The following is a 23,687-nucleotide window of genomic DNA, read 5'->3' as shown; positions in this document are numbered from 1 at the left end:
GATACTCTTTTTGTCAGTAACCTAATTATCTTTTCACCCTAATTATTATATCATCATTACTTTCTTTACTGTCATAGAGGAGCCAATTTTTTTCCCAATGAAAGTGACATTAGTAGAACGAAACCAAGGATAATCTTGTTAAAACTTAACTAACTTATAATAGGTTAGTTAATAACTGGAGAGGGGAAGATCAGCTAGAAATCTGAAATACGTACAATTAGTGGGCAACTGAATTGAAAAGCAAATTACCTTACTGAGTGCATCTGTCTCAGAACTGGGTAGGTCATGCTCTCTAGCCAGGGTTTTCTTTTGAAGAGGTCCTCTCGCTTTACAGGCAGAGAATATAATTATCTACTTGTAAGAAGGCTGAGAACCTAGTTCTGAAGGCCACTCAATTTTATGGGGACATTGGAAGGAAGTCATCTTTTCTCTGAAGCTCTCCTGACACAATTAGTGTGTGGCTTTGAAAAAGTAACAGGATCTGCTGTTTGACACTATCCCATTTCACTATGGGGAAAAGCAAAAATTTGGGTAGGAGGTGTTGGGATGGATGGCTAATGTCTCTTGATTTCTAGATGTACACATCTATATGTTCCCAAACAGAAACATCATTGTCCACACACAACTGTGTTTAGGCCTGTACTATTGCTAAGTTTGTACACTTGCACACAGAAGTCTGGAAGGCCCAGAACTTTAAGGAATTTAGATATCAAAGGTATCAATTTCTTTGAGAAATAGCATGTAAACAGGCTAGCACACAGTTTTAGCCTGGCCTCTTTAGTTAGACTGGATTTTGTTAGGACTGTGTCAAACTGCCTATAGCTAGACTGATTGTTAAGAAAGCTTTTGTGCTACTTTAGCTAAACTGACTTTCTAACAGAAATAAAATCCTATGTGGTAGAATCCAATTAACAGGAAACTGGGACCTAGCAAATCCCTCCAGAAAGCAGACGACTCTACGTGTTATCAGTAAAAGTCCCCCTTTGCAAATTAGCAGTAGAAACATTGTTTTAGCTATTACTGCATAGGTATAAACAAAGCAAGTTCAAAACTAAGAGCAAACCCCCAGTGCTATAAAGCTCCTTTATTTCCTTAGAGATCCTCTCTGCCTCAAAGTTTTCAGATGCGTCTAAATCCACATTTATTTGTGAGAGATGAACACTCTCAGCACCAGGGATAATGTGAAAGTGGTTTGTTTCTACAGATACTGTTAGGTCCAGAATCTTCACTGACATCCATAGTCACCAAAGTAGTATACGAGTTTGCATTTTTAGCTAATTTTAATAATTGTTTTAGAGTTAAATCCCAAGAGTACAAAGGTATGGAAGCGTTCTAATTTATTCTATAATGAAATAAAATTTTGTGATAGTAGGGGTTTTTCTAATGCCTTTGGAACCACAGACTGTCAAACCTCACTTAAGCATTGAAGCCCAAATAGGTAGCGTAAGGGTCCAAATGAAAGAACAGTGTCTTAAATGTACATGCTTGGTTACAACGGTAGATATTTACTACATAAATATTTACCTGGACAGTAAAAGAATGAAGGGGAAGAGAGGCAGTGCAATTTTATGTTATGTTAGAACAACAGGGAAAGGGTTTGAGGAAGGAGGAATCAAACTGGGATTTGTAGAAAATTGCCTCCTTCATTTCACTGTTTATAGAGATCATTAGTCAAATCTGCTGCTGCATTGATGCACTTTCACTTTCCCCTCCCCTGAGCTTTGCCAGCTGATACCAGCTAAAGCTGTCTGATGTAATTCTCACTTTCCTCATGCTGTAACCTTTAACTGTGTGTTTCTCGCTATTTAAGTCTGAGGGTTAGAAAATAACTCCTGCTATTAGAAATAGGTTGTGAGCTTTGATTTGGAGTCAGTAGCTGAAGAAAAGGGGAGCAGAAGGTTGACAATGAAGAGGCCTGGGCTGCTTTGCCACAGGCTTTCTGTGCCACTGAGCAAGTCACTTAATCTCTCTGTACCTGTTGCCCAGCCATATGCTGGGATAATAGCTTTTCCTTAGCTTATTGCAGTATTGTCAGGATAAAGACTTTGAAGGGATTAGGTCCTGTAGCTGGAGGCTTTAAAGAGCACTTCGAATGGATAAAACAAGCTGCTGAAAGCAGCTATTGAAGCCCTAATGTAAACTGTACCAAAGTCGCAGTGGTGGCCTGGCATCCTCCTGGTATTCACATGTGCATCTCCCTTCCCTAGCCTGACTAACACGAAGTACGTGTCAGGCAGCTTCCCAAAACATTAGATACACAGTCATCCTTAATGTTCTTTCAGCCAGTGCTGCAAAGGAAACAGTAACACTGGATCTCTCTAATTCTCTCTTAATTAGAGTTGCAGCTCCCTTTAACTGTCAGAGCTAGGTAAATTGCTTCCAAAATAATCCAGTTGAGATGAAAAATCTCTTAGTCATGATTTTGACCTACCAGTTTCAGGCTCAGCAAGTAACCAGAACAACTGAGGACATCTGACTCAGCTGAGACCATTTTACTAAATTACTAGGACAGTCCCCAAATGTTTCTTTCTAGGTGGCTGCATACATACACAGGTCTAGCACCTGCTTTCAATCAGCCAGATTGCTCATGTGCTAACTGAAACAAAATCTGATATGGTGGGGAGTGAGGATGTCACCAATGTTATATGAAGAATGGCCTAACTACTGAGACTCTAAAGGTGTGGTACAGTTGTCCTGAAGTAAGTGTACTCATCACTTTCCCAGAGTGTACCCCAGTGCTCTGATACTGCAGCGTGGCTGCTATTTAGGAAGAGTTGCTAGGGTTTTATAACCTTTGTCACGACCGATAACGGAGCTTTGTTCCCCTTCAAAATTAATTTGACCTGTTCTTAGGGGTGAAGATTCTCAGCATCAGTGGTAACTTTTTTCTTTTTCCTATTAACAAAACAAAAACAAACAAAAAAAGCACAGGTACACAAGTCTGATGGCTAGAGGCCTAGTGATGGAGTTTTTATATTGATTTTGCATTCTTTCGTAGCTCACCAAAATCTTGCCAGACTGTGAGAAATTGGACTATAAAGTTATGTTGCTTCATGTATTTCAAAAGAAGGCCTTTCTAATATAGTGCTAATGTTTTGCATGACTTTCTTTGAATAATGCTTCTGAGAAATTGTAAGCTGATATGACGTAGTGCAGAGGCAATAATAGAAGAATTATGTAAATGTAAGTTGGACTTCCATTCTAGCATTTTTGCACCAAGATGTTCCAGAGAATACTGGTGCTTTCCAGTGATGTAGGTCTTCAATTCTCTTTACTAGAAAACTTATGTTCAAAGACAAACTCTTTAACAGATGCCTTGTGGCACTGGAGTCATATTAGCTCACAGAGGTACTACCTTCTGCCCAGCCAGGATGCTTTCTGTAGAGCTCAGACATGGGGTAGGGCTGAGCCAGAAGCATGGAGACCCCTCTGTCCTGTTCTGAAGTGCCTTGGGAAGCTGGAAGGGGGAGAGGTGATGCAGGTATCTTAGCGCTGGTTTTGGATATTACACGCTGCCTAATGACAAGAAAGGGCTCGTGCCTTGTTAACCTGCAAGAGCTGCTGGTGGCATTAAAGTCATGTGCTTAAGGACTGACTTCCTAGAGCCTCTCTGGGAACCTGTGCGGTCCCCTCTGTAGCAGGTGCTGCATCTCTTCTGGCGAGCGCTCTGCTTGTGGCAGCTCATTGCTCTGACCCATGAGGCCATCAGCAAGGCAGCTGCTGTTGCTGTGTAAAGAAAGCGCAACTGCAGAGACAAAAGGTTTTGAGAGAGTAGCGCTGCACTGCAGGCAGCAACCAGCTCTGGTTACTTTTATATTAGATTTTATTTAATTAATTAAGATGGGTGTGTTAATTACAAGCTTGCTGTACCTTGCCATAAAGATTGCCATTTCTCTTTGGTAGTTACTGTAACTCCTGCTGGATGGTCAGGGCAGCTGTAAAAACAGTCATTCTTCCCATCCATTCCCTCCTCACGCAGGGAGCAGAGAAGCCCCAGGAAACACAGTTGAAATCAAATTAGATGGCAGCAAGGATGCTTGAAGAGAACAAACTGGGAAGTATCTACTTTATGCCAGATCATTTTAAGGACAGTTTGGGAGGTGCAAAAAAAAAAAAGAGGAAAATTACTGGGCGGAAAAGGTATATGGCAGAGCACTGACCTTCTGAGTTAGCACATAGCTTTGACCAGGAATACTGCTGCACTTAGAAGCGATACTTACCAACGAAAACATGTGGCCAGGAAAAACACTTCTCACCTGCTTCCCTTCTGTAGGTCTGGGATGCTAACAGTACATAGCTCAAGTGGGGGAGCTCTGTTGAGGTTTGTAGTAGCGAACAGTGTGACACAATGTTTCCACAGAAAAAATTCTGTTCGTGTTGACTGGGAAAAAGAGTGTTTCCTGACTGCAAAGAAATTTTACAATTTCAGTTTTAGCTCAGTTGTTGTACCAGGAACTCCTTCTGAAGTCGTTCATGCTCTAGGGAGATCTTGCTTTGCTTTGAGTCTGGAGTGATATCCTTTGTGATAACAGCGTAAACTCAGAATAAATCCTGTTGGGATTCTAGCCCATGGCCCTTCAGTGAAGTAATTCCATTGCAGGTGGCAGCATCACCTGGTCTTTTATGTAATCAGTAGTGGCTGTGAGGTCCTCAAAGGATGAGCAATTTGTGTATTGCCCAAGTTCTTTCCTTTTAACTAAAATTTGATAATGACATTTCACCCACAGTTGAAAAACAAAACAAAACAGAAGGGTAAGATAGAGCAGTGCTCCGGGTCTGCGACCAGCTGCTCCATCACTGGAGTCTGTGAGGGTCAGTGTTATCTGTAGGGATCTCAGCCCACAGGCAATACTGTCAGACTGCATTTTGCAGCTTAAGGTACTTTCAGGGAATTCACTTTAGTGCCCCTAGGCGGTTTGACAATGTATTAATGAGCCCATAATTCCAGCAGTATTAATCAGACCCCAGGATGTAAAAGGGAGTGATTCACAGAGAAACACTGTGTTCTTTCAGTCTGTCACTGTGGGAAGGCATTGGTAATGCATGAGTAGGATTGGTGATATTTTTCAGTTTACATGCTTAGGGATTTCCTCTGCAGCTTCAGGAAGGGGTTTATTTCTCTGCAGGAAGAAGTGACGGGGTCCTTTGAAAGGAAAAGTTTCACAGGTTAAAGTATGGGTGTGAAGAACGACTGGCTAAGGTTGAGGGATACTGTTCAGGCCAGCAGGGCGACTTGTTTGCGCAAGCTTGTGCACTGAGACAGACTGAATTTGTTGTTGGATTTTAAGAAACTTTTGTTTTGTCTTTTGTTTTAGAGCAAGCTGGGGAAAGCCAGTGTTGATGCTTAAGAGAAGAGCTAATGTGCAGGAGATCAGGGCTCTGTTCACAGCATTGGTGCAAATATTCATCCAGGGTCTATAGCAGATGTTTGACCCTGGCCAGCTGCTCCGGTCGGCGATTTGGTGGCCATCAGTGGGGTGGTTAAGCATTGCTGAATACCTGAGATGACAAACCCTGTGCTGTGTGCAATTCTCACCCCCATATCCTCCTCTATTTCTTTCTCTTCTCCTTTTGTTTATCTTTACTCGATTAACTTCCAGCCAAACTCCGAGAAGCGGGGAGTGTGTCACTCAGCACACAAGAGGAAGGTAGCGTCACAGCCCTGGCTCCTATAGCATCCCCACAAAATACCCAGAGCAGTCTGTTTCCTTAGTAGGACATAAACTTTGCCCTGCTAGTTAGGCCTGAGATTGATCAGTTTTACTATTGGCCTAATTTAGGGTAGATAACTGGAATTGCTTGCTGTTTAAAAAGGCAGCAAAGGAGGGAAAGAGTTAATATGGTTCTATCAAAAAACAGCATGAAAACTAATTGCAGAATGGGAGGGAGTGGGACACTAGGATTGTGATTCAGGAATGGAAGATGTGGACTTTGAGACAATGGAAAACTCCTTTTAAGAGACAGGTACTTTTGACTTGTTCCAGAAAGGAAGTAGTGAACAAATAAGGATGGTTTCAGTCACTTCTTATGTTCTCTGGTTTTGATCTAGGTCTGCTCCAGTTCCTACCCAAGGTCCCCCCAGTGCTGGGGCTGCAGGGCCATCTCCTGCTACCAATGTGTCAAGCAACAAACGGCTGCAGCAGACACAAGCCCAGGTGGATGAAGTAAGTGGCTCCAAGTGATTTGTTGCTCACCACAAGAGTGTTGATGTGTTGGGTCTTTTGTTTTAGTATTTTTGCTCCCAAGTGATCCAGCAACTCCTGCTCATCTGAAGGTAGCGGATCTAGGAAACAAGGCTTACCAAAGGATAGCATTTATGAGGTGGCAGATGGTACAAGAGAGATTCTGGGTATGAATGTCTTCACATCAGTAACACTTCTGCAGGATAAACATGGGCATTAGTGCCAGTTCAGGAATTCATCCTAATCAGTCAGGTTAGGAGGAAATGTCGTAGTGGAACGAACTCTTTTAACATGTTCTCTGCATTTCTAAAGGTTAGACACTGATCTTGCAGGCTGTTTCACGGGGACAGACCATTGGCTTCTCATAGATAGATTCGAGCCATGAGAATTGCACAGCTGAGGGCTGTGTTCAGTAGCCAGAGCTCTATTGATTATCATTATAATTTATCCCCAAAGAAAGGCACCCACACATGACGTCATAGCAGCAGCATCAATAAATCCACACTCCTTTCATTGGTCTTGTTCCAGCTTGGATTCTTAAATTCTTGTAACATACAGACTACTCTGCCACCTCAGCTGTAATGCCAGTGTCCGTCTAACTGCTGCGATAATGGGAGTAAGCGGGCATGCCACTGTTCATGGATGTAGTCCCTGAGCACACCGGCAGTACAGTAGCAGCTGCAGCGTCCTTGCACACCTGCTGTGCAGATTTGTGTGCTGGGTATTTATGTATAGTTTCGCTAACCCCCTACAAAGACTTAAGTAACTAGTTGCTTACTGTCCTTGAGGGAGTGCCCAGGCTTGTGTGATTCTTTAATGCCAATTCAATAAAATACACATAGGAAATAGCTATTTACATGCATGAAGACCGCTCTTTTCAAAAGCTCCAGGAATACTTTAAAAATAATAGAGAAGACCTCACAAAATCAAACTCAAATGCATTTTTTAAGATGAATTAAATACACCTGTCAAATCGAGATTTGTCTTTTTGAGAACTTTTTCTTTGCTGAAGATCTGAAATGAGTCTTTCTGGCCTCCCCATTGCTGATGCTTGGAGCTGATCACAAGAACATCCTCTGGCTGCAGAAATGTCTGCAGAAATTTCTAGGCTGAGTTCTCTCATTACCACTGATTTTCACATCACACTAACTTCATTGACATTAGTGGAGTGTCTCTTGCAGTGGGGAAAGGAATATTACATTTCAGCTTTTATCTTGGGTCAGAACAATGAAATAAACTTATTGTCCTGAACATATTACATCATGATGGTGCTGTAATTGTTTATGTGAGCTACAGCAAAAGTAATTCTCCCTAGAAGATGAAAAATAATTGCTAGTTATTGTCTAAAACGAGCAATGCAGGTCAGATACATAGGGCTCTTTGAGCAGATCAATGGAGATGGCTCCAGTGAGGCTAGCGAACCCCCACTTTATGTTTAAGATACTCTGTATTCTGAGACTTTTCATCAAGCCTATGCAAGTTTATCATTCTGTGAAGCATGATGGTGTAATTTTTGCAGAAACCCTTACCAGTATGAGGGGAAAGCCAGTAGCTCTTGGATTTAAGATTTATGTGGGTGATAATCAGGATCTAAGTTTTTTTCACCTCCTGTTTGAGGGGGAGGCTGAGGTTGGTATGGGTTTGAGAGGATAGCACATGGTCAGCGGATCCTTGTTTACCAGGGAAATCACAGTACGAGAATAGCCATGGGAGAAAAACACCACTGGTCTTTCAGCACGGTGAAGCCACTTGGGTGAAAGTGGTTTCTAGCACCTAAGGATTTGATCTGTTAAGCATTGCTTTGACCTTCCCACAAGCATTACTTCGTCCTTCCGACTAGATCTTTGGTTGTTTTTCTTCCGTGTCTTGCGGGAAAGCAATCTGTAGGTGGCACCAAACACCGCGGCACAGCACCGCGGTCCCCTGGCCGCTCTGCTCCCAGCGCTGCTCTGCACAGCACTTCACACTCAAACCCGAACCTCGGCCACACCATCACCGCTCTGCTTCCGAGACAATTTTTGGTCTGAGTAAAACAACTTCACTTAGTATTTTACTATACAATACAATATTATTTTTAATATTTTAATATTTATATTTTTAATACTATGTCAATGCTGATGTAGTATTTCAGCTATATCCATGTTGGGTTTTCCCCTCTGACTTCTCTAGGCACGCTAGAGCTTATTTCCTAAGGCCCAGATTCTGGGTTTAGTCTAGACAAACATTGATTTCTTTGAAAGAAATGCAGTCTTATCAGGACAAGTGTTGACTGCAGTCAGGTTAAATTCAATAAATAGTTCTGGGGAAAAAATGAGAGAATGGGTAGGAAATGTTGCAGTATTTTGTTTCAGCATTTTCAAACAGTTTCAAATTTTCACTATGAAACATTGTACCAAGACAAAATTCAGCTAAATACTAGCTGAAAAATTAAAACAAAAGGTTTATTTATTTATGTAATATGAATTTAAATGCTTGGAAGGTTTTTAGTTTGGAAAAGCAACCAAGAAAATTTGGGTTGCCAAAACATTTGATTTTGTTTTAGGTTTGGTAAACAAATAAAACAAATCTTTTGAGTTTTGGAACACTATTTAGCCTTCTGCCAGATTTAACCTTATGCCAGTCCTTTCAAAGATTCGTTCATTACCAGTTTCACCTCACTGTGTTTAAATACTGTATGTTTGTAATAACTCTGGTTTTTTGCAGGCTGTAGTTAAATTACATTAAATACAAATAACATGGACTTCCTTATTACAGAGTATGAGAAGTAACAGACCATATTCACTGCTAGTATAAGTGGACACAACTTTACTGAGATTGGTGTACTGTTCAATTTTTACATTAGTGATGAATTTGAACAGGATTTCTATTTAGAGTTACTGGCTTGCTAGAAGAGGATTTTTTGCCTAATGCAATGTGTAAAATATATGCACAGATGGGCCTTACCTCGTGTGTAACACTTTTTCACTGAGGCTGTGCAATGGAGTGGCATGAGCCCCCTGCTACACTTTCTCAGGTAAAATTTTCTCCTCCTCCACTTACAAGCAGGACTTTAAACTATGGCTGGGAAGTCATCTTGTCCAAGAAAGATCTGCAGAATGAGTAAATTCCTTGGTCAGGAAATACGTGCAGTTCCCTTTAGAATGGCCTTTACCTAGCCAATTTCTCTAGTTCAAGTAAGGAAGTTATAGTAAACGTATAAGAAAAATAATGGCTTGGTCTTAGTGATGACTGGACGAATGTCAACCAAATTGTAGTATAGAGGTACTGGTCTCCATCATTTTTTTGTATCTATAGTAAGTAGCTAGTTGTAGGCTAGAAGAAATCAAAAGCTTTAATGTAACTAATTATGGTATTTCATAATGTCCCTTTTTCCCTTTAAGGGCATCTAAGCACAGTATAGCTATGTTCATCTTGTTCTTATTGTGTCTGTTTCCATAGGCATGGGTTTTTGAGGTACTGGCCGGGTAATTGCTACCACATACCAAAATGGCAAATGGCTGGTTCCAGTATGATATGTGATATTCCAGAGTGTGGACGTATGGGTGGCCTTCACCTTTCCTGTGTGTGTCATCTAACGTGAGGCTGTACCTTTGCAGGTGGTAGACATCATGAGAATGAACGTGGACAAGGTGCTAGAAAGAGACCAGAAGCTATCAGAGCTTGACAACCGGGCAGATGCATTGCAAGCAGGTGCCTCACAGTTTGAAACCAGTGCAGCCAAACTGAAAAGAAAATACTGGTGGAAAAATTGCAAGGTAAGGGTTATAAATTCTTGTTAAGAATCGCTTCATGGCACACATTACTTTCACTTGCATTTAATGGGACTTTGCTTGCAGGATGGCATCTGCAAGTGGTATCTTCTTGTCAAGGGGAGAAAGAGATGCCTTGCCCTCTAGGTTCCAGGATAATAAGTCAAGCAACTATGATATTTACCGGAATCTGTTCTTTAGATAATTTCTGCACTACATAAAACGTAGATACAAATTTTGATGCTTCAGTCAGTGCCTGCAGATAGGATTGGGATAGCATTCTGTGTTAACTAATGTCAGTTCCCTGGGTGAATCATAAAACCTGAACAGGTGTAGTGAATATTAGTAGTGGGAGAAAATAAGCTTTTTCCTTGTGGGAGATCATCAGCCTCTGGACCTTTCTTTAGGATGGTAAGCTACCAAAAAAAAATCTTGGTTTCACAGACCACTGTGAGAAGTGAGGAAGTTATGGTAGCTTTTAAAGAGGGGCAGATTAGGATAGAGGAGGACTTCAATCCACCAGCTTTCTCCTCTTCTGTCTTCAGTCTTATTCTTCTCCACAAGCAGATGGAACCTTGCTCTCCTTTGCTTTTTCAGACCTCCTCCAAGATTGTCTTTTCTGGACCCAGAAACTTCATCTCCTCTCATGCATAAAAGACCACATATCCTTGCTTCTTTCTACTTGTGCACCACCACCATGAACACTGTACTAAAAGTTCAGCTCCATTTCCATTTCTCTTCAATACCATCTTTGCTGTTGCCCATTCATGTCCACCCAAATAAAACCACCTGCTCCCAAAGGAGAATCCCACATATATCCCTCACCAGTTTGTTGCCTGCTTTGCCTCTTCAGTTTGCAGTGCCATGAAATGTAAAGCAAGGCAAAAATATTCTGGGTAAACTACATATACAAACACTCCAGAAATAAGTGGATGTAGGTTAGAATCTCAACCGAGCAGTTCCTCTGTGCCTCTTCTAGCTGTTGCCCGGTTGCTTTGCCTGACAGTGCAGGAAGCAGGGCTTTTGGGAGCTACAGACACAAATTTTGAGTTCGGTTCATGCACGCTGACTGCAGGTACCATAGCAACCTACACAACATTAGACTTTCAGACCTACTCTCATTTTCCTTTCCTCATTGTCCCTTCCTGCTTTACCCTGGCAAACAGAATTGCCCTGTTCTTCCTCTGGCTCCCAAACCATGGAAGGAGGGGGAAAAATAAATATATCTCCTGCAAGCCCGTGGCTGGCTCTGTCCTCCAACATATGTTGGGAGGAATGACGTGTCCACGTTTGTTGTTTTTCAGTCTTTCCATTCTCACTGGGGTAGTGATAGGAATTGGACTGCAACATCTCTGGTGGCCTCATTAGCATTCAGCAGGTCTCATGTGGGGGCCTCTACCCCACACAACTCCATACTGGTATGGACTGTGCACAGCTGGCTCTGATGTATCTGTTCCTGTGGGAACAGACTTCAGCTTTGCAATGAGCTATTTCCAGGCTAACATGTTAGAAACCGTGCTGGCTAGCATGGGCTACGTAGCTCTCTCAACAGCACAGGTTCACAAAGCCAGCACAAGTAGCTGCTAGGCATTAGACATCCCCAGCTGCCTCTTCCCTTACTATGGGAACGTGGTCAAAAGTGATTAAGTCACTCCAGTATAAAGTGGTACATGGCCATGTGTGAATCCAGCCACTTCAATCACCTCTGGAGTTGTTTTACTTTGGAAGTTTACTTTTTCTTTGCTGGAAATGGGTGAGGCCATCTTAGCTGATGGGCAAGAACTTGCTGGCTTTGACAAGAGGTTTGACAAGCCCATTGCAGGTTGTCAGCCGTTCCTAAAACTGACACTAAATCTGGGGCCTTAACATGTCTGTTCAGTGAGTCTTTGCAAGGACTAAAGTGCACTAAGTAAAAGCAAAAAAAAGAGGGGTTAATGTCTTTCATGTGAAAACCTGACTTTCTCTTTTTTTTTTCTCATAACTTTCTTTTTATAGATGATGATCATCCTTGGTGTAGTATGCGCAGTCATTCTCATTATAATTATAAGTGAGTAATTATTTTTTTCTTTTGTTTCTGATCTCAATAGCTCTGTGACTTATAAAGTGCTGATATATTAGAAAAACAAAAAAAAAAAGGCTGTAAAATATTTCAACTGATTAATTTGTGAAATTCCCCTTCTAGTGTCATGATGTTATAGTGAGAATTACTGCAAACTCTCTTGACACTTCTATAGGTAGATTTGTTGACATTTAATGTATTTCACATTAGCACATTACATAACTTTCCCTAGGATTAAAGAATTCTCCCTTTTCATATTTATATAAATTTTTGTGCAGTCTAATATATCTTCCTTTCATTGCAACCAGTGCCACAGTCCTGGTGTTTTCTAGTGAGAACAGCAATGCCTGCATTACCTTATGCCTATAAAAAGAGGGTGAAGGCCCACATGCAAATGGACATCCAGTTAATTTTTTAAAAGCATGTAGATGCCCTCTTCCCACCAAATCAGCTGGAATTTGAGATGGTGCTTCTGAAAATCCCTTTGCATCCTGAATCCCTAAAAATTGTTAAAAGATGGCCCAAAGTCTTACTGATTCTTGTCTCAAAAGATCATCTCATTCCAAATGTTTCTTACAGAAAAGACAGCATATGAATGAATAATAGCAGTCCTGCTGGTTGGGAGCCAGGGATCTTGTAATGACAGGAACTGAACATTTTATTTATGTAACCTCTGTGTTAACAACAGCCATTATGTGACATAACTGTAACATGGCATTAACTGCTGAAAGGGAGATTTCTTGAGTTAGACAATCCCGCTAGTAACCCAGAAGAGATTCACCAGGAGGCTAGACAGTAGATGTGAATTAATTCCCAGCTCTCAAATTACATGCCTTGCATTTGGCATGTTTCCATTTTCCTCTGTTGCTTCTGTAAAGAAGGCTTACAGAATCACCTGTAAACATGACTAAATGGATTGAGATATACATGCGGCAGTTTATTAGTCTTATGAATGCTGGCACCAGAGTGACCCAGAATAATTCTAGGGTTTCGTAACACTGATACGGCAAGAGTGGGAAATGGCTAGATATTAATTAACTATATTAACTGGCTTCAAGGGAAAGATGGGCCTTTGTTCTGCAGCCTGGGAAGACAGATGTGCAGCCATTGAACTGATTGCTGTGTATATATGCATCATTGAGCATTATGTGTATCTTAACATGAAAGTAAAAAAGCAGACAAGATAGCTTATAATTTCTCCTTAGAAGTTAATTCTGAAATTGTATATATTATATAATATATTCAAAACAATGAAACACTGTTTCCCTCCTGGTTTTAAATGCTGAGAGCCTGTACTGGTAAGTTTAGAAAAAAACATAGCAGGTTTGACATGGCTCAGGTTGGGTTTAGGGTATTTAACCACAGACTGAGTGTCACATCATCAAACCGAGGTCATGGCTCACCACAGTGAGATCTAGTGCAAATTTAGTGAGATTTAAATGTGTCTGGATCTTATATTATTTTTTCAGTCTATTTGATCCTTCTGTAACACTACCTAAAGGTTGCAGCTTCAGGAAGGACCTTGTGTATTGAACTCGAGGATATATTTATTTACAGTAGCTCTGAAGTATATGTATAAATTCTGTTGACATCAAGCGTCCACGTGCTGTCACAGACAAGGCCTGCATGGCTTCTCCAGTTGCTGATTTGAATGGGAACAAGGTCGTACCCTCTATGCAGGGCTGGCTACAGATGCAGATAAATTGGGTTGTTCCCTACAGCAACAAGCTGCTATGGGTGCTGAAATGGCCCATGCCAGGCTATCATCCTGCTAGTGGGGCCCTGGAAAAGCAGGCTGGCTTCCTGCTGAAGGAAGAGTTAAAACATGTAGGACTGCAGGTATTGCTGGAGCTGGGGATAGTGGCTAACACCGCTATCAGCCCTTGCCCTTTCCATCTTTTGAGCTGCAGTCTCCCCTGTTTTCCACTCCGGTTTCCCCCTCCAAACTCCTTTTGACACAGGAGGAGCATCACCATTCCATCTAGGAAGGCATACCTTGTGCAAGACATGTCACACTCTTTCAGCAAAGATGTGTGAAAGGTGTTTGCCATTCTCTGACAGCACATGCTTCTGTGAGATAAAAATGCAATGGTAACTCTGTAATAACTGTTGGTTTATGTATTTTTTTTTCTCCCCTCCACCTTCTGCTTCCTTTCCCAGTTTATTTCTCCACTTGAAAAAGCAAAGAAGGAAGACTTGGCACAACTTTGTTCATATCAACCAACAATATCAGTGTTCCTTTGTTGAACTCCGCTTTTTAATTCCCAGTGTTTTGGGATTTTTGCTTGTAATAATCCATAAGCATTCAGTGTGGTGTGTTTTGGAATTCTGTTGTTTCCACAAGAAACTGTACCAGCTAAATACTGCCAAGTAGTTCCATACACTGTCTTATCACTGTGTCTTAAAATATGTACGCACTGACCTTCAGAAACTGTAGTATATGAAAAGTATCCTAAACATCTGAGAATCAGAGAACGCAGTTATGGGGAAACTCCTGCTTAAAGGGACACTGTCAGGTGGATTGGACCCAAACCTAAGGTTGCAGCAAACATTAGGGCCAAAATTCTCAATCTGAGCACCTAAAGTTAGATGACAAATCCACTATCAGATCTAACTTTTTGAGGTAGTAGCTGCTACTCCCATCGAAGAAAGCGGTACCTACAAGTATTCATGTAATACATCTTAATTCAACTTAGCCAACAAAACACAGATTTTTTGAGATTAGTTGTAGTATCTGAGTCTAAAAACATTGCCTGCAGAAAATAAATAGGGCTGGATTATAATTCTTTATGGATTTAATTTTTTCCTTATGAGGTGTTCTGTACAACCAGGATGGCGCGGTATGAAAGCCTGAAAGAAACTGTATGACAACCAAAAATGCATTAGCTAGCACAATCTTGAAAAAGCCAAGTGAAATGCAAAAATGGTAATACAAGCATCATAAGTAACCAAGATACAGACTCTTGCTAAAACTCAACGCCTGTTTGTCAGATTTCATGGATCTCTCTTGAATGCCAATCCCCAATACTTATGGCCCTAACTTAAAGCACATGAACAACTTTGATGATGTCTGTGGCTTCCCAACACAATTGTAGGAAGCTACTTCTGCGTCATTTTGCAGAAATGGTCCCCACTGTGAGGATCATTTAAAAATAGGAAGAAGCAGGTATGGGTAAATAGAGGGAACAGTGGAGAGAGGCTGAGAAGGGGAAGGGTGCCTAGCAAAGCTTTCCTGGAGTAGAGGAAGGCAGAGAAACACTGTTCCAAAGTGGTGGCATTAAAATGCTTTTAAAAAATTTAAGTTGTGTATGTGCGTGTGTATAGTTCATAAACTATAGTGTAGTCTTTGTAAAGTGTTCAGCTGAGATATTTTTCATACTCAACTAGTTTAACATTTGATGTAATTAAGAGAATTTATGTATTGTGGTTTGAGAGAAAGTTCTTGTACGCTGTTGTTGTATGGTTTCTCCCAAATGTTAAATTCCTTGGTTTTTCTTATTTAAACATTGAATAGTTTAATCATAGTTAACCAATCTAAAAATGAATTATCAAATTTTGAGTCAGGAAATTCTGAAAGTGTCTTTGTAGTATAACTCCTTCAGAATTTCTAAGAAGAATTCACAGAATTAAAAAAAAAAAACACATTTTTTTTTTTGTTTGCAATTTCATTAGGGCATGGAAATGGTGATAATAGTAGTGTAAATATTCCCACTGTGGAGCATCTCTCTTGATACGGTTTTAGATGAAAAAAACAGAGACCCAGACCAGTTTGTTGCAATGGATGTATATATAAATTGTGTTTAAGTAGAATTTTGCAGAGACAATAAGCAATGATCATTTGAAAGGTTCCACTTGCATTTCCCCCCCTATTTATTTCTTTATATTCACATGTACTGTTTCATTATCATTAAGTAGTAAGTGGCCACAGTCTTAATGAACTTATCTTTCAAAGTTACTAATGTGCTACTGAACTCCCCGTTATGCCCTGTTCACTTCAGTCCTTCAGCTGAGTGGGTACATAAACAGTTCTTAAATCCTCACGGGCCAGACACAAAACTCTGCTGTCATAATGGGCCCGACTCCATGAGGTGCCACAACCGAATGCTCTGTATAACTGAGCCTATGCTGGAAGAGGAATGAGCCATCCAACTTCAGGACCCTTTTTAAACTGCTAAGATATCTGGCTAGCTGACATGAAAGAATTATCTCCTAAGAGTGAGACCCTGCCACCCATACCCGTGTTGAGCGTGGCTTGATCCTCGCAGGGCTTTTCTGCAGGAATGCTGAAAGGACTCAGGAAACGAAGACAGCTTTCACTGGAGATGGTACAGTCAGTAAGGTTATACGCTGATACAGATCAGATCTAGAACAGATCTACAGTGTAGATAGTGCCTTCTGCTATGGGAGTCTGAACTGACTACTTCACTTTGAACAACTGCAAACACACAGCAGAGTTTGAGTCCTTGAGCTACAAAGATGCAAAGCTTCCAGATGAAACTGCTGTAAAGATGCAAAGCTTACATCCTCCTAGCTAACATATCTCAAGCAAGTTAATAAAGTTGGGAGCTTTAGGGGAGAGTAGAGAAGAGAAACTGCTGGTTGTGGAAGCGTACTCATTCTCTCTCAAAACAGTAACTAGTGGGGAATACTGCTAAAATAATAGTGAGAATTTGCAAGGAAGAGTTTAGTCAAGAAACCTAGCCTCTAGTGGGTAGCCAAATGTTTGTGAAGAGGCAGTTTCCTCCCTGTGTAATGAAATATGCTAAATTAATGTGTTTAACTCTGAAGTTGTTTGCATAGAGTGTGTTTGTGAATGCTCAGTGTTTGCTAGTTGTGCTGTGCTGGTTGGTTGCAATTGGCAAGATAAGCCATGTAACATTTTTAATTCAGCTGGGGAAGCATGAACAAATATGTCCTTCCCTGATGCACAGACCCAGAGTTGAACTGCTCCTGCAGAAGGTTAATTCTTCTGCAAGGAGCACATGGTAATACAGGACTGTGCAGGATCATCGATTGTGCAACATCATCACATATAGGTAGACTGAGGATGATCTATATAAACACAGTTGGAGATCTTATTTGTGTTGAAGCCAAGATCGATTGTTTTTCATTCACTGCCTCTACGTTTAAAATGTCCATGTAGTTACAACTGTCTACTTGTAATAGTACATTTCCCATGAAAAGGTTAACTCATTCTTGTTTATTTAGCAATGTTTAAAGATTCAGTTACTGGGTAGGATTTCAACTACTACTCTTCATCACTAGCTACTGCCTAGGCTTTTACCTGGGGCTGCTGAAAAGGCACAGAAGGGCTGCAGGTCCAGCAAACCCTTGGGGAACTGCAAGGCTGATTGCTTTCTGACTGATATCCTGGGGACAGAATGGAAGAAGAGATTTCAGTATCTTTAGCTAGAGTTAGACATTGTTTGAGGCTTGCATATTCTATCCTTGTAAGAAGCACTTACTCTTTTTCTGCTTTCTGGGCTCCAGCTGTGCAGCTGGGATGCTAGCATGGCATGCCATTCAGGAACAGCATCGCTGAAATGGGATTGTTAGGAGCTGGTCTGTGCTCATACCACGGCTGCTGTTTGGCTTGCCAATGAGTGCACGTCAGCTTCTGAGGCTGAGGAAATATTATTCGCAGCCACTATCTACAGGCTGGTAAGGTCCTGCTTAGGCACTACAAATCCTTCCCTCTAATTTTTGCAATAATATAAATGTGGCTTGAAACCTAAACACATTGGTACACAGAACTTGGCAGGAGCAAGTAGCATGGAAGTCCAAATGGGGCACTCGACCTGATTTTCACTTGACAATATTATGTAACAGCACAGTCAATCCAACATAGTCCAACATAATCCAATATTATTAGAAGGAGGAGGGGAGAATCTGATAGAGATTCTGAATATAACCTAGGCTCTGTAAGACTAGAAGTGATTTAGAAATGTAGTTAGTTTGATTTTAAAGCTGGCACTGTAATTCTATTGGAACCTGCAGGAGGTTAGCCCCAGGAACAGTTCAGGCAAGTAAATTACTTGGCTTTTTTCTTTTAAAATAGTGATCTGCAATAAGTGACTTAAACACAGACAATGATGGAAGAACAGGACAGTATTAACTGTGCAAGGAATTAATTAAATAGCCACAATCTGCTATGTTTTTGTCTGGGTAGCAAGACCTTTTGAAATTCTTCTGTTTCTGTGTCTCATTTCTGTCACTGCTCCTCCGACAGGGCTTCACATACCTTCAACTTTATGAACAGCTGAGCTACTTCTTTTCTGAGCACAATAGGCTTTAGCCCTTAAAAGCAAATTCATGACTTAACATCTGAGTTAAAGCATACCTGTAAAACTTTCTCAGAAGTGCAACTACCATGGAAGAATATGACTTAAGGAACTTTTAAAAGCTCAGATGTTACTCAGTTCTTTTTCATGCTTTTACAGAGCGAATTTTTCTCTATTCCGTGGGAGGTTATCCACCCAGTGGGAGTATGTATAATCTACCATTTTTTAATGACATCGCCTTGATCGCACTCGTCGCTCTAGACCTTTGCAAGAAAACTAGAGAGTGCTTGGGTGTGATCCAGGATTTAGATCACAACCCTGCTTCTCCTGCCCTTTAAACAGGGAAGAGGGCTAAACCAGTAGCCATGTAAGGCACTGGGCTTGCTCCCAATATACACAGTAAGTATTGGAGAAAGACCTCGAAGAGACCAAAGTCTCTTTGGTCTTGATTTGTGTCCTGACCTGAACTGTAGACCCGTAACAGATCATAACCTTTGGGCTTGCTGTGTAGTCAGAAGACTGAGATGCTCTTCCAGCCAGTTCTTCCTCTCACCCAATTTATGTTCCTCTTGTTAGACAAGATACATTTAAGCATGTAAGCATGTGTTTCTTCATGCAAGAGAAAGCACAATCACCCTCAAATCACCTTCTTTAAAAGCAAAACTGAAAAGGCTGAAGAATGTAGTTTGAAAAAAATGAATTGTATCTAGAGAAATTATTGGCTGAAGATTTCTCTGAGGGTGATATTAATTTCAGGAGAGATACTAGATTGGAATGTATGAAACAATCAAACCAGAACCTCACATCAATTTTTCTTTCTCCATCTGGTCTCCTTTAGAAACACTTCTGTATTCTGCTTCAAGAAAGGATTTTGTTTTCCTCTTCAACTACTTTCTCTTCCTTATTTCATTAATGTATGTCTCCAATGATGTGCTCAGTAGCCTTTTTTTTCCGTTAAGACTGTCTGCCTTTAAACACATGCGTAAAAAGAGATTTGAGCCATCCAAGGAGTTTACCTTTCTTCCTGATGCACTGACATTTAAAAGCTACATCTTACAATAAAGCAGAAAAACTGTGGCAGTCCGGTTACATGCAGTTTTGGTGGAGTAAACACTTGATTATTCAACAATGAGTCATTTCTGCAGTAACCTCATTCTGTCATGACTGTATCACATCTACTAACTCTCCAAAGCAAAAATCATAACCTGTACTGGTTTAAAACATGAATACAGCCTCGTGGTTCATACATAACACTCTATTCAACCAAAGAAACCATGCACTATAAGTTTAAAAGGGCAAAGTACTTGTTCTCAAAGAGAAAATATCATCGAGAACAACAAAGGTATTTATGAAAAAAGCTTCTCCATTCTTCAGTTCTTCTCACAGTGTCTGGCTTCTCCATTATTCTTGAAGTCTCTCTTCATTCTCTTAGAAAGCCTTTTTGTTTTGGAGCGTAGTGTATTTGGAACATAGCATATTGGGGCTAGGGTTGTTCTGCTGCCCTCTGAGCTGACCCCTGCCTTCTGCCGTATGGTTCTTGTTAACCCCAATCAGAGCTGAGGCAGGCCTGAGTGGAGCTGAATCTCCTCCCCGTAATGCCCTGCTGTCCACAAACCAGCCTCCACCGATGGGACGAGAACACTGGAGGCAGGATATAGCTCCTGGATCTTCAGTTGTTTCAAAATGATGTAATACAAAAGAAGGCTCCTTGACTGCTAGACAACAGCATTTTTGCTACACTACTTCAGCTGCAACACTGGACTTTTAAAGTATTTAGCATTTCTTGTAAAAGATGTTTCATCAAATTTGATGGAAAAGAGAGGATGTGACAAATAAGGATAAGCGTGATAATGACAAGATAGTAAATTGGGAAACAGTTTATGTGAAATGTAGCCAACATCCAGTAAACTAATTTTTATAAGTGTCTATACCTAAGAGCACTTTTCGTACATTAAAACTAAGCAGTGCTAGTGTATTGAAGTGCATATGGACTACTACTTAAAATGAACTATGACAAACAGCTGAATTTACTTCCTTTCACTTTTCTCTTGGAAACACAGGAGAGAGATGCAGGAAGGATGAGCTAGTATTTTTTGCGGAGTGCACCATTTGGGGTATACCATCCAAAGACATTCTGCTGTTGTCAGCTGCAGAAGTGGTCGAGGACTTCAAGTCAAATACGGGCTCCAGCATGCTTGCTGCAGTAAAGATATATGCCAAATGCTGGCTTTCTTGTATAGCATTTTGGTCTCAGTAACAAAATCTTGACGCAGCATCATTGTTTCACTTACCCTTGTTCCACTCTAGCATCTAAGTATCTCATATCTGAATGGTCTAAGGAGAGGATGGAAAATCCATTACATTCCTGTCGTGTATATGTGAACACACGGTGGTGGTCTGAGCTTTTATAATGAAAATAGTTTAAAAGAATTGAGGTCTCAGTATTTTAGTCTATTCTTTAAAATTAGTTTCTCCCCCTGATAAGCTGTTTAAAGGGTCTATTTTAAATAAGAGTAAATAATGGCAGCTGCTGCTGTTTTCTCTGTAACATCAGCGTTTGAGATAGTGCATGTAATGGAGCTATAAATTCATAGATGCACAATGCATAACTAATTTCAGAAGTTCAGCTATTAATACTTACAGTTTGACCTGACCGTTTGCAACAATTTCTCCATTAGTCATACTAGTGTTGGCTGAACCTGAAATTCAGTGGTCAGCGTGGCTACCGTGCAGCCAGCAAGATACAGTGTACTAAATAATGAAAGTTCAGCCTTTCATGAAACTTAAATGGAAAAAAGATTCTGAATAGCAGTAGAAATATATAGTAAGGGCCATGGGTATACAGTTTAACCATTCCTTATTAAAGTATTATTTATCTATTATTTAAGTGATTAGCAGCTATACAAATAGTTGAATAATTAGCTTCCAAAGCCTATTTATTGATGAAAGAATGTTTTTTTCTCATTAGAAATGCTAAGTTCAATCTATGTTCCATTTGCTTTTTCCCCAGATTGGAAATAAAATAAAATGCTATTGTAGCTAAGACACACAGGTCTGCACAATAAAATGTTACTGATAGCCCACCACTTGTCATGAAAAATATCATTACTTTGTCATGGAAATGAAAAGTCTTCCCTCCCCCAACCACATACGTGGTAAAATATTAGTCACATTATGTATATCAGCAGCACTGAAAGATTAGAAATTAGTACCTCCTACTTAAGAGCGGGGCTTAAAAACATCCTTTGTTGCAAAAATACATTTTGAGGGGGAAACACCAACTGTTGTAGAGGTTAGATTTTTATTTGACAATTCCTGTTCTCTTTTCTTCCCCCTTTCCAAAAGAAGTGATTATATACATAGACATTCATTTGCCATTTGGGTGATACGTTCTATTTCCAAGTATGAAAGAGATAAAACATAGCCAGTATCTACTGTGAGCAACCTTTAGTTTGTTTTGCAGCATAAGAAGTTCTCTTACTGGCAACATATGAACTCTTATTATAAACTTGTTTTAGTCATTGCAGGAAATGAGTTTGTAGCCAGGTAATTAGTACTTTCCTTAATGACTTATGCTTGCGTCTTAACACAGAAGACCAGCCTCTGGAGGTGCTATCCAATCAGTTCAGCACTGTAGACTTAAAATGAACAGATGGTTAAGTATTTCACACTCTCCAGCCCAGAGTGAAGAGCAAAGCACACCCTGTTCGGGAAGCGACTTCAACATGTGCCTAAGTATATAGAGAATTTCCATTTTCTGAGTAGAACAACAAAACCCTCCTCATTTGTCCTTACTAAATCCAGGCCCGATATGGAATCTGTGCTGTGTTCTAATTCAAGAAAGGAAAAGCCTTTTCTTTGAATGACACAAAAATTAGGTTGAAAAGAACTCCTGGGGTTTATCTAGCCCAATCTCCTGCACAAAGCAGGGCCACCTTTGATGTTGGATCAGGTTGCACATCATTTGTTTCGATGAATTTTGAAAATCACCAAGGCTGGTGATTCCACAGTGAATTTTGCCATTGGATATATTCTCTGCCCTACCAAGGCTGATAAAAGTGCATTGCATCTTCATAAATGCATGCAGTTTATGGTTTTGCCTTTATTTTTTTCATTCACTGATCTTAGAGTCAAATTAAGAGCTAGTGGGATTATGTGCAACCCCCATTTTTCAAAGAGCTTCCTTGACATCAAGAATTTTTCTTTTTTTCTTATTTACACTGGAGTAAGCCAGATCTGATCAAGCTGAGGGTATCAGTGCATTCTCTCCCCTCTGTGCATGTGAAACTGGCTCCTCTGACACTGAAGACTGGTACAGGATCAGATTCAGGACATCTAGTAAAGTCTAGTTCTGAGGTGAGTGTCAAAATCTTGATTGGCTACTAAGTTACTAGACTGGCCCCAAATAAAGAAGCGGATTTACTGAGATCACTATTTCTCCTCACAAGCAATGCCACCCCTCTTTCAAAAGGTGCTGGAATGGCAATACAAACAAAACTCTTCCCTCTACCTCTTTCCTTTTAATTCTTTAAGCTTTACTTCCTCTAATAGGAATAACCAGAAGTAAGTTTTCAGTTGCCCTTTTAAAAAGTAAACTCCAGATCAAGTCTTTAATTGCATCCTTTTAAAGGCCACACAACAGTGTTAAGCTATGTAGTAATGCACTCAGGACCTGAAAGTCTGTGCTGAGAACAGCACCTCTCACCTCATAGACTCAGCTGTACTAAGCAAGAAATTGTGAGTTGTGCCTCTACAGAAAACATTCCATTTGTATCATATTAGAGATACCTGGGGAGGAAAAATAATGTGGAGACCAGGAAATTTCTTCAAGTGCTTTCTTTACCTGGAGGTCAGTGGAATTCCATTTATAAATAATGAATGCATGCATTTTGATGCGAAAATTGTGATGACTTACACAGTTTGATATTACTGTACTTTTCTGTGGACAGTGATTTTTTTTGAAGTGGTGAACATATTTTCCAAGAATATCATAGACATTTGTAACATGTATGTTTGTGCCAATAAATCTTGTTTTAAGAAGTTGCTTTTTGTATCATATCTGTTCCCAATACACACAGTTTAAGGACAGTGAAGCAGCTTTCATTCCCTCTCTGTGTAACGTGCTAAAGACTTCTGGAAAAAAAAAGATTTTCTAATTCACACTGAGTTTTTACATATTCAGTCCAATAGAACAGAAAAAAACCACTTCAGTTGTATAAACAACAATGAACTCCCTACAAAAAGGCAAGAGGAGACAGTGGTACAACGATTAAAGAACTATGAAGAGGAGCAGATGGGAGAATGTTTAGTGCATTTGACCTTATTTTTAACTTTCCTAATGGTAACACAGGAAAGGAAATTTTCCGTTTAATAGGGCACAGTTAACTCAGGGAACTCATCGCCACAAGATACTGTT

At 40.3% G+C, this 23,687-nt stretch overlaps 1 protein-coding gene across 1 annotated transcript in view; it reads left to right on the top strand.

The window, feature by feature from the left end:
* LOC119156983 (vesicle-associated membrane protein 2-like) overlaps positions 1–23,311 on the top strand; it is a 54,256-nt gene extending 30,945 nt beyond the window's left edge. The window contains exons 2-5 of the mRNA XM_037407464.1: positions 6,050–6,164; positions 9,779–9,937; positions 11,927–11,978; positions 14,151–23,311. Of these exons, the coding sequence (XP_037263361.1) occupies positions 6,050–6,164; positions 9,779–9,937; positions 11,927–11,978; positions 14,151–14,167 (343 nt within the window). The 3' untranslated portion in view covers positions 14,168–23,311. The remainder of the gene's footprint in view (positions 1–6,049; positions 6,165–9,778; positions 9,938–11,926; positions 11,979–14,150) is intronic.
* The last annotated feature ends 376 nt before the right edge of the window (positions 23,312–23,687 follow it).

The sequence above is a fragment of the Falco rusticolus genome, chromosome 13 (genome assembly GCF_015220075.1).
Source record: "Falco rusticolus isolate bFalRus1 chromosome 13, bFalRus1.pri, whole genome shotgun sequence".
NCBI lineage: Eukaryota > Metazoa > Chordata > Aves > Falconiformes > Falconidae > Falco > Falco rusticolus.
Note: the sequence above shows the minus strand (reverse complement) of the source record. Positions and strands in the feature narration are given on the sequence as shown.